This window comes from Taurulus bubalis (genome assembly GCF_910589615.1).
Source record: "Taurulus bubalis genome assembly, chromosome: 16".
NCBI classification, from domain to species: Eukaryota; Metazoa; Chordata; class Actinopteri; order Perciformes; family Cottidae; genus Taurulus; species Taurulus bubalis.
In genome coordinates, this window is record NC_136604.1 from 18,867,106 (window position 1) to 18,886,393 (window position 19,288).

At 43.8% G+C, this 19,288-nt stretch overlaps 1 protein-coding gene across 1 annotated transcript in view; it reads right to left on the bottom strand.

Moving 5' to 3' along the window:
* The window catches only part of trit1 (tRNA isopentenyltransferase 1), a gene marked incomplete at both ends in the record, with an annotated part of 28,894 nt that extends 12,237 nt beyond the window's left edge, over positions 1 to 16,657 (bottom strand). Inside the window, 6 exon segments of the mRNA XM_079231910.1 lie at positions 1,211 to 1,322; positions 1,460 to 1,602; positions 3,343 to 3,500; positions 4,170 to 4,251; positions 6,284 to 6,444; positions 16,499 to 16,657. Of these exon segments, the coding sequence (XP_079088036.1) occupies positions 1,211 to 1,322; positions 1,460 to 1,602; positions 3,343 to 3,500; positions 4,170 to 4,251; positions 6,284 to 6,444; positions 16,499 to 16,657 (815 nt within the window).
* Positions 16,658 to 19,288: the final 2,631 nt, after the last annotated feature.

Here is a 19,288-nt window from a genome sequence, read left to right on the forward strand (position 1 = left end):
GGAGGACGTTTTCCTTCATCGGACCCATCACTGACTGCAAGGAGAGAGACTTTTCCCGAAAAATAATCTAAATGTTTTCCTCTTACTTTGCTACAGTCATCTGTAGCTATTTGCATAAAAAAAAAAAAAACATAATTGCTTCTTGAGTACATTGAAATATATCTAAGCTGCTTAGAGTTAGTGTTGATAAGTTAAACAGGTCATAAATTCCTTTTCTAAAATTCCTGTGAAACATGTATTTATTAAAGTTTCTTTTTACAAGATTACATTTGAACACATTATGATAACGTTATATTTCACCTTTGCCCAATAATACTGATTATTTCATGATAAAGTCAATGTAAGCTCCGTTAGTCGTTAGCGCCATTAGCTGTTAGCGCCATTAGCCGTTAGCTCCGCTATAAGCAGGACTGTGTGGGCAGTGACTGTGTTGTCGACAGACGAGCCAGATTACTCAGAGCGGCCCGCAAGGTAATGAATGACAATATAATAAATGTCTGATTAAGTTAATTGTAATACCAGCGACATAATATGTCAACATTTAGATTGCGGCTAAACCTCAAGCCTTTCCACGCGGCCGTTGGTCAGGTAGCGCAACCTTTTGCACCTTTTCTTCTTCTACTCTCGTTCCTTATGTGGGACAGGGGTGTAAAGTGTGTGGGGGGGAATCACTGGCCCCTTACACAACTTTAAAAATAACATTCATGCAACATCTCCTCGTATCTTTTATTCACACTAGGGAGTGTAGGCACTTGTTTTTTTTCCACTTTAAGCACCGATAGTGAGCAATCCAATATATGTAATGTGTCAGAAAATGTCAACAGAATTAAAGCAGATGGATTCGCAAGTAGCTCCTGTGAGAACGATGTTTAATTACCGTGTAATGTTTCCTCTTCTCCCAGAAGTCTAAGTAAAAAAAAAACAGCCCCGTGCTCAAAATGTGACACAATCTAGCTACCGTTTTAATTCTGTGTATATATATATATATATATATATATATATATATATATATATATATATATATATATATATATATATATATATATATATATATATATATATATATAGAGATCCGGCACACATCGGACACTCAATGTGTGTCTTTTTTTATTGTTTCATATTCAAATAGGAAACATTTGACAGCCCTTAAACATAAAATCTCTCGATCGGGTTGATTGTGTTGCTCCAGGATCGGGGACATGTCCTTTACCTGTCGTCTTGGACTTTCTGCTGATTGTAGCGGACGTGGAAGTCTCTGAGCTCCTCAACGAGTCCAGCAGACAGCATGTCATCGACGCGAGCGTCCAACCGCTTGTCTAGAGCTGCGGGGGAAACGGGGAGGGAGAAATAAAACACCGGCAAAAAAAAAAGAAAAAAAGAGACAAGATAAGAACGTTAAATCAAGCTGCGCCGAAGCTCCCGTAGCAACGGGCAATAACAGAAAAAAAACGGAAATCACCGGCCATGTCGGCGTGCAGCCAGAAGATGCAGGGGTCCGGGTACCTCAGGGGCCCCCCCAGCCCATCGGCCCCCTCCTGACCCCTCTGCTCCTCCAGCCAGCGGCTGTGGGAGACGCCCGTCTCCTCGTGGACTTGAAGACTCCTGTGGACAACAAACACACAAGCAGGGACGTTGTGGTCAAAAACTAAAACACAAATTCCTCTGATCTCCAGTAGACTGTGAGTTTACATCCCAGTCCGTGTGGGTCAGGCATCGACGGGTGAACCGAGGACGAATTAAACATCCACTCATCCGTTAAATCCAGAGTAAATGAAAAGTCTAGTTTGACAGTAGTCTCAATGATTAACACAGCAGCAGCAATTAATTCAAAAGACAAGACGGAGGGATGGGGGGGATGAAAGAGAGACAAAACAACTGGGAGTATAAATCACACAGTTGACATTCAGCGAGGGCGAAGCTAACTTTCCAGTTGTTGAGATTCAGATCCAGGCCCTTTAGCCGTGCTTCGCTGCACACGGAGGTTACGAAGAAAAGATGACTCCTGTCGTCTCCTGTCACCCAGAAGAACAGGGTAACCTAACCTGCTCACCGGAGTGCGCTGGCTGCTACTCATCAAGCGTCTCTGTGAGTGTGTGTGTGTGTGTGTGTGTGTGTGTGTGTGTGTGTGTGTGTGTGTGTGTGTGTGTGTGTGTGTGTGTGTGTGTGTGTGTGTGTAAACAGGCACTCGACATGTCAGTGTGGACTGGGTGGAAGCCGTACACTGTGACAGAGCCCCTCGAATAAAACATGAGATAACTCAACAATATCTTGAGCTCCTCATGTACACACACACACACACACACACACACACACACACACACACACACACACACAGGCGACACTATTTAAATCCTAATGGCAGAAAGGACATTTTCCTCTGAACTATGTTTTCCAAAGCAATGTCAAATAGTTCTAAAGTAATTGAAATAGCTCACTCGAGAACATAATACATTGTATTTGGTGTATAGGAAAGGGGACGTCATGCATTGGTTTGTGGGCCGCCGTTTTTTGCAGCCATTTTGGCCGTCGCCATCTTGGTTCTTTGCAACCAGACGTGACACCAGATGGTGGCGCTGTGTACAGGGTTCAGGTAAAAGGAAGACGTAAAACACGGACAACTCTCAGACCAGGCAATGTCCCGAGACTTTTGAACCGCAAGTCTCGGGACAAACATCGGTGGGTCGATGGCTTGATTAGTATCTTTCATCCAATGGTATGGAAACATTATCTAAATAAGCCACGTCTTTTGGCGTCTAAATATATTTTCCGCCAATTTTGAATACAGTTTTGCCAGATATGGCCTTCAAAGTTAGCTCAAATGCAGCAGGTAGCGCAACCGTTACAAAATATGTCATATCTCCTCAACGCTTTGTGCTATTCCAATCACATTAGGTGGACAGATGAAGATTTGATGCATGAGTGACCATGGCAAATTTGGTGCCATTTGGCCAATAGGTGGCGCTGTAGCAACATCACCCAACTATAAATCCCAAAAAATATTCATCTGATCTAGTTAACGCTTGGCGGGTGTATAGCTGGGACTTAAAAGACGTGCAGGATCAAAGGTGGTGCAACACGTTCAATACCGAAACACTTTGAATAAACAGGCGGAAGCGCTCTGTGCAGCAGAGGGGGCGGGGCTTCAGGGCTCAGGTCTCTACAGGCTCCGGCTCATTCATCAAATGGCACTTCAATATTTTGCTGTTAACTAGAGATCGCAGTGTATTTTAGGGGCTTAAAATCAATTATTCATAGCTAATGACAGCTAAAATAAAAAGGCTAACTTTTCCTACCCATGCTTGTGCTGTTTTAGTACAGAAGTTAGTTTACCCGCTGTATCACCTGGCTATCTTGCGTTTGTCATTGGGGTGCAACATGGCCGCCATTCTGGGGTCGACCTCCGCCAGTCGTTTATGTAACTCGGCTCCTCCCAGTTTCTCCAGCTCCAACTTCCTGTTTTGAGCCTCGTCTCCTCCGTCCACTGGCTCCTCGATCTCCTGCTGCAGCGAAACACATTTTATGTAGTTGACTAAATCAAATACTCCTCCTTGGCCCTCATCAAACAGAATGCGTTTTAGCAGACGAGGGCAGCTTTTCTAAATTGTTTTTAATGACGGTGAAGCGTTTTGCTTCTTTTGTGCTGCAGAGTGCTCTATGCGCCTCGCTCTTTAAAAGAAGAGGAAACGCAGCCGACGTCATGAAGGTTTTCTCTCATCGTCGTCTCTTGCTTCTCATTGTTGATCAGGGCCTTACACTTGTACCGTCACATCCTTAAAAGGGCCAGTGTGTAGCACATAGCAGGATCCATTGGCATCTATTCCTGTTTTACGTTTCCTTAAATTTGAGCCGTATATATTTACATAGTGAGCCGGTCGACCGCCCAGAATGGAAAAATCAAAGACGCTTTTTCACGTCTGCCACCGTAGTTCTCCTACACACAAAGTTTCCACTTCTATCTGCAACGTTACCGCTGGATGCTACCACAGCCTAAACACCGGCCCTTTAAGATATTCAAATGTCCCGTTAAAGCAGTGCTTTGGGTCGGCCCTTAAAAGTGATGTCTTAGAAGTTAAATCTAAGTAATCACAAAGCACTTCAGAGAAATAAGAAATGAAAAGAAATGAGATAATCGTTGTCAGAGAGAAAACGTGCATTTCCGTTGTACTCACCGCTGTATTCAGCAGGACTCTCCACAGCAGAGACTCGATGTAATAGTTTGTTCCTCCTACAACGACTGGCAGTTTGGTTCTGCTGTGCATGTCGTCAATGTTGGAGGGCGTTAAGGAGGAAACTGATGCTGTGCACATTTCATATACATGAGCCCCATTACCAATTTCAACAGTATTTACATAATTGCGCCACAATTAAATAACACTTAAGGGCATAAAAACAAACTTCAGACGGTTCTAATCCCTTCATTCATTGTGAGAGTCTGCCGGACCCATTTTGGTGAATTGCATACAAATCCTCTGCCTGTTTTTTATTATATGCACATTCAAGAAAACAAAAGAATCCTAATGACAGAAAATGGAGTCCTAATTTCCCCCATTCACATCCAGAAAAGGTTCAACTATCCTATAGTTCACATTATATCCGCCCATCCATTCTATAATACATATATTAAAACTGCAGTGGCTGCAAATTGGTGCTTGTTTATTTGTATATAATATGTATATAGGTACAAAGAGAGCATAGTGTAACCGGAGTCAAATTCCATATATGTGGACACACACATGGCCAATAAAGGTGATTCTGATTCTAAATACATTGTATTTCAAATAATTGTCCAAAAAAGCACTACTTAAAAGAGAAACAAAACAATTACAGGAAGTCAGGCTCAAATTGATTGATATGACAGAAGGGACTCGGTCGGGAGGATAATCATTAATTAAGGGTGAATCATCTCTTGACCGCTCTGATCCACCATGTGACCACCAGGTTGTCTTATAACAGTAAACTAAACATATTTGAGTTTTGAACCGTTGGTCGGACAAAAAACACAATTTAAAAGATGTCAACATGAGCGACTTGTATGTTTTGATGTTGATTTTTCACACAAAAAAAGAAAGATTCTACAGAACAAATGAATAATAGATGATTAAATAATAATGAAACAAACTCCAAACCAGCAAACAGTTTGGTTCACCTCCCAAATGCATCGATGATGGACTTTTAAAAAGACCTTCCTGCTGCCACACCTTAGTTCCCTCACTCTCCCCTTTTCTGTCGCATCTGCTCTCCTCTTGCACCTTTCCTCCCTCGCCCCCCTTCTCCAACTCAGAGATAATCCAATAACCTCTCAAACAAGGTAAAGGCTCATCAGCCATCATCGCTCGCCTCCTCTCTCCCTCTCTTTTACACACACACACACACACACACAGCAGAGGGCTGCATCACTGTTTGCAGAGGCAAGGAGATGGAAGAGAGAGTGAGAGACGATCGCTGACGAGCGGCGAGGAACATTCGAGGGAGGGAAAAGAGAAAGAGGGCTGCGAGATTGAGAGGAGGGGGTTAGACGGAGGGAGTTTATGTGAATGGCATGTTGAGTGAAGGACTGATAGCTGATGATGCGTCATTAGGTCCTGCGTCTTTGAACTTCTCAAGCTTGTCAGTCTTCTCCAACTACCCCCATCCCTCCCTCCCTCCCTCCCTCCCTCCCTCGTCTCTTTCCTGCTCTACAGTTTAAAATCCTCCACTCTCTTCCTGCTAATCTGTATTCATCTCTTTCCATTTCTCCCTCTTCCCGCCAGCGAGCTCGCGGTGCACTGAGCCTATTCTTGGAGTTACCGCAGCCCCTCGCCGCACTGGTGAGCGCGAGAAGTGTGTGTGTGTGTGTGTGTGTGTGTGTGTGTGTGTGTGTGCGCCTTCCACGATCTATTAATACCATCTCTAGTTATCGCCTCCCCTCTCCACATCTGTGTGACGGCCGGTGTCTGCGGGAGGGTGTGACTGCCCAAAGTGTGTGTGTGTGACTGCCCAAAGTGTGTGTGTGTGACTGCCCAAAGTGTGTGTGTGTGTGTGCGCCTCTATAAATACCGTCTCTAGTGATCTCTCTCTCTCTTCTCATTTTCAGAGCAACATCTGCAGTGAGACACGCTGATAAAACGAGGACAAGGCAGATCGTTTTTCACACACACACACACACACACACACACACACACACACACACACACACACACACACACACTCAAATTGACTGAATTCCACTTAATAATCCTGGAGGTGGGCGATGCGCCAGCGGTGGAGAGGTGTTACGGGAAATATTGCCCCTCTGCTTTCACACGTTTCCAGGGAAAAGGATATTAGAGGCAGGGCTTTGTTCCTGAAGTCCACCACCGTGTAGCTGCTGACCAGCGGGTCCACAAAGCCGATCATGTGATGTCTGCACTGGGCGCGCTCCTCGGCCGTCACCTTGTTGGTGATGATGTCGAGGCCCTGGTACACCTGAAGGGGGGAAACCACATAAACACGTGGAAGTGAGTGAGAATCATCAAGAAAAAGAAACACTTTTATGAACAGGTTTGATTTACTATCACATAGGAGGATAGATGGAGGGAAAAATATAACTTCCAACCGCATGTACGTAAACTTCTCAATACCAACGCACTCTGAGGACGTCCTTTGTCCTAGAGAGCATGAATCTCCGGCTAACACTGAACAATAAATAGGGTCCATAAAACAAATTGGGCAGGAGATTGAAATCCCTGCGAGCAGTAGGTTGTGTGTGTGTGTGAGTGTGAGTGTGTGTATATTTATCAATGTCAGAAGCTGGTTGTTATGGAGGAAGAAATGAGGAGCGCTGTTTGTCGTCCATGTGACCGTCACGCCTCCTCTGTCCATTTTTATCATCACCCGGAGAGGAGGGCTCCCACGTGGAATTTGACAGCTGGGTGTCGTATACTGTAGTCCGTCAAAATGTTCACACACACACACACACACACACACACACACACACACACACACACACACACACACACACACACACACACACACACACACACACACACACACACAGTCAAATGTGGAAAGTTTTGAAAGTATGTCTCCAGATGCATTACAAAGTATTGCTTTTACAGTACAACAGCATATTGGGGCCATTGTAGGTCAAGAAAATAATAAATACAAAGCAAGGGGGGAGAAGAAAAGAAAAAAACATGGATATTCTCGAAGATTTTGGAGATTATAGTCATACGTTTATGAGAAAAAATGTAAAAGTGCTAACGGCGGCACGTTTTCTTTCATGTTCTTTCTGTCTTTTATGATCATAAAGACAATTATTGTAAAAGTTACAGGAAGTGGAAAAGTGTCAATCCAACTGTGTGTGCGTGTGTGTGTGTGTGTGTGTGAGAGAGACACTCTGAAAGTGGTGAATCAGCCAGGAAAACTTTATAACCAACAATTTCCCCAGCAGGCTGAACCCTCAGGTTGGATTCAGTCTTGAATTGACTTTTAAAAAAAAGAAATAAAAAAAAAAAGAGCGCGTTGAGGCGTTGTTCAGTAATCCAGAGTAGTAAAATACAGCCTTCGATTATAAGCAGTCGCCTATTGGGTTTGAAGAACGGCCGCATATGAACACACAGGTACTATTTTTCTTTACAGCTTGAAAGAATGAACTCATGATTTCCCTTCTAGAATAATTTCTCCCGCCACGGACAGACCCAGATTCTCCTCGTGCCTGCAGTTGGAGCTCCGCGTCCTCACCAAGCATCTTCCAGTCGTCTCACTCTTATATTTCAAAGAAACTAATTACAGACCGTTTGACCCAACATGCATGCAACGGGTGATCAATAGTATTGATCACGTCCTTGGTGAAAGTGTGTGTGTGTGTGTGTGTGTGTGTGTGAGGGTTGCGTGTGCTTCCCCAGCAGCGGGGAGCAAAGGAGGGCAGAACAACCCAGCCGGATAAATTATTCACGATGTCTCTGCACGACACCACTGTCAGCCATGGGAGGGGAGGGAGGGATGCATGGATGGATGGACAGATGAAGGAGATGGAGATGAAATGAAGGCTTGGAAGAGTCTTTTTGGGGAAAAGAATCAAATAAAAATCACCGGAGAAGGACGAGAGAGAAGAGCGCCGTGTGCTTGTTAGAGAGAACAGAACGCTCCCTGACAAATTTGCACACATTATCCACAACCGACCCTCCTTTGCTTCCTTTGCCTCCTTTGCCTCCTTTGCCCTCTTCCTCGCCCACGCAGATCGTACAGTGAAGACAGAGTGACAGGTCGCAGAAGGAGGGCGAGAAAAAGACGGATAGAGATGCTCGAAGACAGAGGTTGGCATCTGATTGATGTGCGTGTGAGTGTGTGCGCGTGGAGAGACACTCTGTGAGTAAGAGTCATGTGTGTCTCATTTTGAGCCACACACACACACACACACACACACACACACCTCCCAACTTCCTCACATAGGAAACACACATCTCACACTTTTTTTCTCCGTTCATCTCGGCTTCAAAGTTCAGATTCGGTACAAATCTGCTGAAGGCGATCATGCGTTGTGGACGATACCAAACAGCTACTAACAGATCCGTTTTTTTTTTTTTTTCAAGCGCACGTGCTTTTTGAAGGTAGAGGCACTTTCGAGGTTGAGGTTTGCAGGGATGACGGCCGCTGACGATTGTTTGAACACACACACACACACACACACACACACACACACACACACACACACACACACACACACACACACACACACACACACAAACACACGCAGCCTCGACGTATGTAGCGCTTCATTCATAAAACAAGGAAGAACTCTAGGATTGATCGAATTTAGGACGAGGGGAAAGCATTTTTCTTTGTTTAAGAACGTTTAAAAGTTAAGTCTCGGCTTCCTGATTTTCTTTAAAACGACGAGAGAGAAAGAGAGAGAGCGGTAGAAGAGAGAGAGACGGTGCTGTAAAGACAGAAGTTGTTTTCTGATTGCTTTACAGCGGTTATAAATAAACAACTATCAAACACTCAACAGATCATTTACTGTGGAGTCATTTTAGTCTTATATGCAGCAGTAAAATGTATAGTTCCTTGAAAAGTAGACCCAGGACTAAAATTACCAGGAACTTTTCGGTGTAAAATGAGCCTCTCCTCCTTTCATCTCCATCCTTTCTTAAAACACTTTCGTTCTTCAATGTGCATTTATGTGTTGTTGCAGCTTTGCATAAAGAGATTTTGAGTAAAATTTCCGCCGTAACGAGGACAAAGAGACCCGAGAGTAAGAGCAGGCAGAGGAAGACCGTGCCGGGTAAATCAGAAAAATGAAAAGAGCCACTTGGGTGGATGATATGAGGAGAAAAATGCATTGAGGGGGAGCTGCAAATGAGAGGGAAGATGAGGAAGACGTCGGGTCGAGGCGGTGGAAATGTGCTACAAGTTGCACTGACGTTTAAGCTCCGTCATTAAAAAGAAATTAAAGTTAAAAATAAACATAGCAAATCATGTTTACGTGTCACAATAAAAAATGAAAAGTGGAGGGAGAATTGATTAGTGCCGAGTTGTTCTTTGATGTCACATTTCACGCCATCTGAGGACTAAACTAGAAAATGTGTTCCAACTAGAAAGAGATCAAACAATTCCTCAGACTGCTAAACTGTTCCGATCTTATCGCGGTGTGTTATTTCATTATCAATGAAGTGTAAGTTCCTTTTCTGAGGAAATGTCCCAGAGATGCGCTCTTCCCGGTCAGCTTTTCTAGTAGTTCCACACGTCACAACTCGCGGCCCTAAACTTCAATGGAAAATCCAGTGGGTTCAGCTGCCTTCTCCTTCCTGTCTCGCTTTAAATGCGTGAATGGATGTGACCATGTGGCTTGTGTGTGAGTAAGGGAGAATGTGTGTGTGTGTGTGTGCGTGAGAGACAATGAGCTCAGTGTTCCAGCTCTGCAGAGCCTGCAGCCGGCCTGCCTGGCCAACCTTACGCCCTGCACGAGACAGCTGTTCCTCTGCCACATAAATAAGGAAGGAAGAGGGGGAGAACGAGGGCAAGAGAGACGGAGAGGGGTGAGGAAAAAAAAAAGAAGAAAGAGACGTTGAGAGCGAAAACTCATGGAGACATGACATAAGATTTAGAGATAAAGGAGGATAAAGCAGTTCTTTCACAGAGTTAGACCGATGCATCGGTTTCTCCCGTGTTGGTATTTCATTGACAAAATGACCAGAGATTTGGGACTCATGATGACCACAACAGGCCACGTAAAAGATCTGAAACGTTATTTTCCTCATGTAGGATTATTTCGGGGTGCAGATGCTGGGGACTGACCTGGTTGAGCCGATCGAGTATCGGCAAGATGTCACTGATCCACATACATTTTTCTCTTTTCTTGCCGAGAGTCAGCCGAGAAGATTGATAGCATACATCCAGTATCTGGCCGTTAGATATAAAGCTACCTCAAGCAGACGGTTAGCTTAGCTTAGCACAAAGAGTGGAAAGAGCCAGAAAGGGTTGAGCAAAACTCGGATGAGTGGCTTCGTGACTAAAATCAGAAGAGCTGGTCCACCTTAAAAAGGTCAGTCCGCTTTATGTGAGCGAGTCTGAGCCAAAGCTGTCACTAACTCTCTTTAGTTAGTAAAAGACAACGAAGACACAAGGAGTTGGCTTTGGTCTTGAGGTGTAGCATTTACTCAGCAACATATCTTGTGTTTAATGGATTTCTAAAATAGAAGTCTTCACCGGTAGGATGTAAGACTAGTATACTACTACTAATATTCTTGACCAAATACCTCGAGGACGAAAGACAGTCCGGCAAAAAAGCTCAGTATGGGGGGAGAAAAAGTAAAATCAGTGTATCCCTATAATTAATCCCGAAAGGTTTGACAAAAAACAACTGCAGGGTCGGTTGTAGTCAGTCGGGTCCAGAGAAGAAGACAGAACACTTCGTCCTTATTCTGACCCCTGGACACGGCCCTTCTCATCCAACCGACAAACTGTAAGCTACAGCGCTGTATTTTTACCCTTCTCTCTGAATCTTTTTCTCAATTACTCTCAGCACTGAATACCTATCCGCCTATCTTCTCTCTTCTATCCTTTCCCCTTAAGGCACCATCCTTCAACAATTTATCCCTCCATCTTCTTCTCCTCTCTCTGTGGGGAATGGCCCAGTAATGCCAGACTAATAAATCATTCATGGCGTTGTTCTCCCCCCACTCCTCCTCCTCCTCCTCCTCCTCCTCCTCCTCCTCCTCCTCCTCCTCCATCCTGCCATCATCCTCTCCCTTGCTGCTTTACAGTAGCGGTGGTGACCGCATCGCCACACCCGCAGACTGCATATTTACACACACACACACACACACACACACACACACACAGAAACAAACAAAAATAAGAGTTAATCAGCCCTCGTTTTTGGCTCGCACCCACACGTGCTTAGATTACTTAAAAAGATGCATCATAAATCGGATGTGGGAGGCGACATCGCTGAGTTGCAATACAAACAGATACGTCAAAGCCTAGACAGGTCATAGCCACACCAGACACATAGAGAGACACCGGGAGGGGGAGAGAGAGAGAGATGGAGGAGGAGGACGGATGACTGGGAGCGAATTAGAGGGATATAACACATAGCTGCACAGTATTGGAGTGTGGGATGTGTTTCATACGTAGATAAGCAGTTGGTGTTGGCGCATAACAACCTCTGGCCAATAATAAGCCTAACCTTTGAAAGAATAACCCCCTCCCTCCCTCGGAGCGGTCAAATCCGCCGCTACACCGCCATCAAATTTTCCAAATATACGACTTAAAAGGCAAATTGGCCCCTTTGGGTTTTTACAAGGCGACCTCCTTCACTCCTCTTTTATGGGACTATTAAGGGTCAAGATGACACATGACAGGTTTCCTGCTGTTCAGGCCAATTTCTCACATTCGACACAAAACCACAAGCCTCCCAGATTGTCTGCCTTTGTCACAATCTTCCCCCGCTCATGTCACTCCTCCTTTCATGAAAGCAAAAAGCAACAACAACAAAAAAAGGAGGTCACTGGCCACCAATACGTCCAGCGGTCCCACCGGCTCCCGTAACGCTGCATACGTGTGCATGACCTGTTAAATTGCCCTTTAGGACCTCGGATGGTCTTTCGGCACGACGCCACGCCCACTCATAACTCAAATACACCTCTTTTTTATTTTTATTTTGTGGCAGCAATGTGTTCTTGGTTAATACAGCAAACAGGTGACGCTGAGTAAGCAGAAATAAATATGTTAGTAACACAGACTTTTGTTTGGAGGGAGGAAAGTGTTGAATAATTCAAATCTTTTATCAAGTATTAACTAAATCAAGCTGCTGTTTTTCAGTGATTTAGCCAATTTATTCATAAACTTTGCATTACTAATGATCAATTTAGATTTTTAGACAATTTGTCCTACTTTCAGCTGCTTTCAATCAATTTCGCCATTCAATGAAAATTAACTTATTGGACACTTGGAACTAAAAAGTTAGTTTTTAAAAACACCTTTCTTCCTGGTGCGTTCAAAGGTTCCAGGGAAACTAAAACACCTGCCACTTGTGATGAAATTAATCACAATATTATCCAAAAACCAAAATACACGTTCAATTTATCACATCCTTCGAAATGAAGTTGGTAGCACCAGATTGTGTCGTTGCAAAGAAGACAAGAGGAGGAACAGAAACGTGGACGATCTCCTTTAAATATCGTTAAAATGAAGAGTGAGGCCGTCGGGGAAGTCCTCGGTGTATTTCCCGGATGTGATGTGCAGCAGGGCATAAACAAGGCGGCGTTTGAACGATGATCACAGCGAACCGGCCTGATGTTTCCGTCTGAGCACTCCTCCCATGAATCACCTGTGAAGTGCACTCACTCCGTCCGCTTACCGTCCACGTCAAACGTTTCCGATTACAAATGACGCTTTGCAAAGTGGCAGAAGCTGGATGAGTCGCCCGCGTGATTAACAACAGACGTCTATCACAGCCCATCCAAAGCCAGATTCGGCCAATTAAATCCCACAGTTTGTGCATTAAATCAGTGCAACTTGTGACCTTGATGCCGTCTCCTTATATTTATTCAAAAGTTGCATCGTCACTCAGTCTGAACGATGTCCTGACTCTTTCCCACAGTCCTGCACTACGCCAGAGCTTTAACAGCTTTTGCATGCAAACTCCAAAAGACGCCGGAGGCACACAGCACACCATAGACATTCATTGTATATCTTCCACTTCAGTAACAGATGGATACGGGTTTTCTCTCTCAACTTCTGGGTGTTTGAGAGCTGGTTGGCATCTTTCTATTTTCAGATGATTTTAAAACAGCAAAATGTAAGCCTCTCATGAGCTTTTTCTTTACCTATTCATAAATAAGAGAGACAATTAGATAATTAGTAAGTTTGCAATACAAAAAAAAAAAAGCAGAAGGGAATTCGATGTGAAAGGAGCAAAGAATCCAGTTAAATTTACTCAAACACAAGATGTACTGTCAGTTCTGTATTCATCAAATAGAGGAGAATATGGAGCACAGAAACCTCTTATTCTCTGCCTGAAATAACATACTTTATATAACTGGCTAATTTGAGACTATTCAGGCTCACCTGGTGACATTTGTGATAAATATATTTATTTATTTATTTAGATGAGGCGATAGGGACAGTGAGGTCTGAAATGTACACTAAACTGGACGATAATTAAATATGATAATTTAATTGAATCATGATGGAATTATAATACGTCATCTACATTTCTCAGAAGATCTGATTAGAAATATTTTGATGGGAAGATAACTTGAAGATTTAACTTTTTGTTTTAACCACCCAGTTAAATATGACTCTTTATAATTCCCCTTCCTTACTTAAAAAGCATCTGAAGAAGACTCAGTTTTTTAAACTCGTCTGTGTGTCACTTTGTGCTGCCCAGTGTTTGTAATTGTGTTTTTACCATCTGATTTCATTCATTGTGAATATTGTTTTTAATGTTTGAAGGGTTTTATTTAATAAATATCTTATTAAGCACATTGTGAATGGTGTTCTATGAGAGGTGCTCTTCTAAATAAACATACTTATTAGGTCTTGATCAAAAGAGGAAATACTCTTATAATACTTTTTATTTGTCAAGTATTGAATTCACACAGGAGTAAAACAAAAACAGGCTTTACTACACAGTCATTTCATATAGACTTTTAATTCATGGAATATGTTATATTGCGATTCATCAAGACATAAAATGACGTATATGGGATAGAAGATTTTGGTCAGATCCCCCAGCTCTCCTACATACACGCACACATTTTCCCATAACTCCAACTTGTAGGGAGTGAGAAAACAGTGACGTTTCTTTACTGGAAGCCTCTGAAGGGAAGTTCCCCCCCGCTGGTACCTGAACCCCTACTTTGAGAACCATGGATTCACACACTGACAGTACAGCCGAGCTGTTGTGTGTGTGTGCCATAGATAGCATGTTCATTTAATGAGTGAATAATATCCCCCTGCATGTCCAATGAACTGTGGGTTGAGGGCATGGGCCAGGGGCAGGGGGGGGGGGATGATAACACAATAGGAGTGTTAGGGAGTGTGGGAACCGATTCTCCCCGGGACAATAGACCACTTCCCAGTGGCCACAGCGTGCCCATTCACTATCAGCTGCAGGGCCGGCGTAGCACGGCGCTGAATATGCACCAGCTCAGCACAATGCTGCTTTCTCCCAAACAAGACCAGACTGTTTCCTATCCCAAAGACAACACAGGCCAGCTCTAGCCTATACACAGCCCCATTCTCACATAAGCAGTCTCTTTCCACGTCTGCGTCTCTCTCTCTCTCTCTCTGTCACACACCAATGGGAGGGCGGCAACAAGGCCAGGGATTGTGGAGATAGGCCGGGTCCGCCGTGCCGTAACTAGGCCACCGTTTCTCTCCAGCAGGGCTGCTGCCGGTCGTTGAGATATTCTGGGCTGAAATGTTATTAGCGTAACCCAGTTTACCCAGTACCAGTTGACTGCTGGAAGAGGTGCTCCCCCACCCGTCGCATCCTTAGGGACACACACACACACCCAAGGACAATGCACACCAAGGAGGAGCAAGGTGATGAAAGACGTGAACTCGATGTGATGAATTCGGCAGTCAAGAGGAATCAGTGCTGGCTGATTTGGATGTGTGTGTGTGTGTGTGTGTGTGTGTATATGTGTGTGTACGTCTGTGTGTCCACTCTGGTGTGACCCAGACTCAAACCTGTGTCCAGCCTTTTCTTTTGTGTGCGCGCCCTCTGGTTGCTGCGGCAACGGAGCCTGAGAACCAAAAGAGAGGGTCTAAAGGGAGAGAGAGGAGCGTAGAGGAGGAAGCTGGGGAGTTTTTTTTTTCCTTTCTTGTTTTTTTTAAATGTCACTGTGACACACACACACACACACACACACACACACACACACACACACACACAACTGCTTCCTGCTTGAACAACTGCTTTGAATATGTTTTTTTTTCTTCTTGACTGCAAAATGGATTTGCAATAAAAGACAGAGCCAATAAATATCTTTACGACAACATATCAATGTTACGATGTATAGCATCTCATCACTGCTCTCCACTCATTTACACTTTGCTTTAATTAGCTCACAGCCAAGCTGCTTTATTACAGGAACAAAAACAAATGACTGTTACATAACACATTCAACTTAGAGTATTTTAATGATTACCGTAACAATTAGCCGACAGGCAAAGTGCTTTTTATTTGAAAGTTGCCCAAAGAGATACGTTTATATCCTCTATTAAATATATATTTGTCACTGCAACAACTGTATTTCTCGCTATATCTGCATTCACTTATTTATTGCAATACATTTTCTCACATTATTAATGATCAATACACTTTGTAGTCACTACTCCTGTCTGGTTTATACAGTGCAGTGCATTGTATTCCTATTTTTCAAGCTTTATATTGAAGTTACATATCTATACTATCCATTCCTTCTATCATGGCGCTGACATTTCAGTTGGAAGCAGATCATCTGATCCGTTTCATTTATGAAAATATGAATAATTATGAATAAAACATGCACGTTTCTCATCAGTGTGGACACCACAAGCTTGCACCCTGAGGTCACGAGGTCATGCACGTCACAGAGGGCCAAACATATGAGCAGCTAAATTTTAGGTCTTCACCTGTGACCGAGATGTACGAGAAACTACAGCAACACATATTCATCGTCATGTGCACTTTTCTTTGCACCCTGAACGACTTAACTTTCCTTTAAATGACATTTGAGCTGAAAGAAAAAGACGTCGGGTGAGAGTCCTCGCAGACCGGTTCGTGGTCGAGGAACGGTCGCATTATAAAGTGACACGCAGACTCTTAGCGACTTAGCTAAATTAGCTAACCGCAAACCCCTCGTGCAGAAACACACATTCAGCCGAAAGGTCTGCGAGCCTTGTATGCGGGTCTGTGTTCGTTCAGCGCAGCAGCAGGTGATTTTATTCCGCTTTACTCGACTTATTTGACTGTCTTCACAGAGCATTATGGCTACCATGTCAAGGACTCTCTCCCCTTTCCTCCTCTCCTCGGTCTTCCTACCTGCATGGAGTCGGCGCTGACTATCTCTCCCTGAAGCCGCCTCCCGATCTCGATGGCCAGCTTGGACTTCCCGGTGCCGGTGGCCCCCAGAACCACCACTAAAGCCGGCACCGTCGCTCGCTTCACGGCGCGCCGCACGCTGCCAGCGGACGCCGCCATGATGCCGCTTCCTCGGCTCGAGCCGGCGCACACAGCTGACGGCGGCGCGCATGCGCAGCGCGAGCGGGGAGAGAGAGGGAGAGGAGGGTTCCGTTACTAGGCAACAGGCAGCTTTGCATGTTAACTGAACTGCATTCAATACCGATCAATAAAGTGCCGGAAATTACTTACTTGTTTTTAACATATTAAAAAATATATATATTTTTAAATAGAAGATTATGGCATCGTTATAATTGTTTCTAAGGCAACTGCCTGGGCGTATAGATGCTTGTTGCCATGGCAAAGATGCCAGGACCAGTGTTACCTTGGAGACTGCTCAGAACAAACTGCGCACGAGACGATGTACGTTCACTCAGGCAGGTGGTTTATAACAATATACGTTTAAAGAGGCAAACACGTCATTTATGATGTCAAACCATGAATTTATTATTTTTCTGACTTACTCTTCATACATAGAGGCTTATGAGGTACATAAAAAAACAAAGTGCAGAAACAAGGCTCCAGAAAAAAAAAAAAGAAATCACCATTGTTAAACTCCCAAAGTAAGTAAGAAACATCCGCTGCTGCCGTGACTGTGCAAACAGCAGAGACCAGTGACCAATACAAGTAAAATAAAACTTGGGCAAACCACTGCTGTGGATGCACACTATTGAGAAAGAAAAAACAGGGCTGATGGTGGTTTGTGCTGAATTAATGAGCGGAGACGATATCCATCCAGATGATACAAGGGGGAAATTAAGCAATGATAACCTGAAGTATTTGTTGTTCAGGTGATTCCACTGCTCTCTTTCCGTCCGTGTGGGTCTCGGGTTATGTTACATATACAGCAGATTACAGCGGGAGGAGGGGTGGGGGATGTTTTCCTCAAGCACACCTTATGGCCTAATCACAAGAGCTACAGGCTACGTGGGAGTTTCCTGAGTGCTGGTAAGAGCAGAGCATGCTACTCGTCGTAACCGAGTCATTTACAGTACTAGTTCAAGGGCTACAGTGTTCTGTCGCATGGCTTATGGGAACAATCGGCAACAAAAAAAAAAAAAAAAGCAGAAAGCAGTAAAGTCACTTAAGGCTGCACACAGCCAGAAGTTTAAATCGGTAGATCCTCTTAAGTGCCCCTCCCTCTCCCCACCACCGGCGCCAGATTGCTCCAGCTATAGTGATTGGATCGAGGCGTTCAGGTGCTTTCCGCTCCACGGAGAGACGAAAGCGGACCGTGCACGCTAATGTTCAGCACATAACCACCAGTGAAGCCCTGCCAGCGGCAGTAACGAAAACAGTCATTAGTTCACACTGAAACACAAACTCTGTAGGAAAATATAGTATAAAACTTTTGTCAACTCTTGACTTGTACAAATAAAATTAAACCCCAGAGACAGAAAAACGTAATGAATGGTAAAGAAAACAAGTAGGCGTTGCAAAAAAAAAAAAAAAAGTGGTGACAAAGTGTCTAATGTGATCAATGTTCAGTAAGTGTTTTATTTTTCGACTCTTTTTCATAATAATTTTTCTTAACAAAAATAGAAGCTTTGAGTTATCTTTGAAAAGCCAGCAAGCCTGGCCCCGGTTTAGGACGCAGGGCCGAACAAAAACTATGATGAGTATAGTAGACAGCTCTGGTTTTGGTTTGGAAGGGACTGTACAGTAGAGGTACTATATACACAACATCCAACAGGATAGTTTACATACACTGAAAGGCTTCTATAGGCATTACATCAAATGCAAAACAATTTACAAATATAATCAGACAAGCATGATGAAGATGTACAGTTGGACCTCATTGGGCTGAAAGCAAAAGTTGGTATTTATGTATTTTAAAAACATACAGATTCAATTTAAGCCATTCCCCTAAGTTTCTTTTGGTTTTAATTTGAAGCCAGCGTTTACCTTTTGGCTGGTCTCCATGGCACAACAATAAAGATTTAGAGTGAAATCTCGGTAAAGAACGTAATCGTGGTTTTGCAGACGATTGGAAATAGGATCGAGCTCAAAACGATGCCTTTGTGGCGACGCGTTTTCAAAAATGTTCTCCAAATAACGCGTTGAAACATGTATGACGCAAAAGAAGGAAACACTTGAATGGAAACCTGCAGGCACAGAAGTTAGGACCCAACCTGAGCTATTCCAGAGGTGCAGAACATAGAGTGTGTCCAGTTGTAACGTCGTTGTTGCATGGCTCACTACAGCCCCCTGATCAGCGGCAGACAAGGAAAAGGGTAAAGAAAAGAACAAGAATAAATAAGGACTATGGGGGAAAAAAAGATGCCATGAAGAAGGATAATTTAAGGAAAAAAAAGAAAGGAAAATTGAAAAGAACAAGGAGCAGAAACAAGGCACAACTCCATAACAAAATGTGCAAGATGTTTATATGCCAAGCGATCAGGAGCAGGGGACTGTAGAGAAAGACTTGACAGAACTTCAGGGGGGCGGGGCTTCAGACCGACAGAAAGAGAGAGACGCATCTGCTGTGCAAGCACAACGAGCCCCATCAAGGAAAACGGTCCGACCAGAACATGCAGCAGTTAGACAGCACAGTTGTAGCAGTTTATCAACTAGAAGCTGCTGCATTCCCGTAGCAAGCAACAGTTTTCAACAAGGGGGAAATATAACAGTTGGACAAATCTATATTGAGTA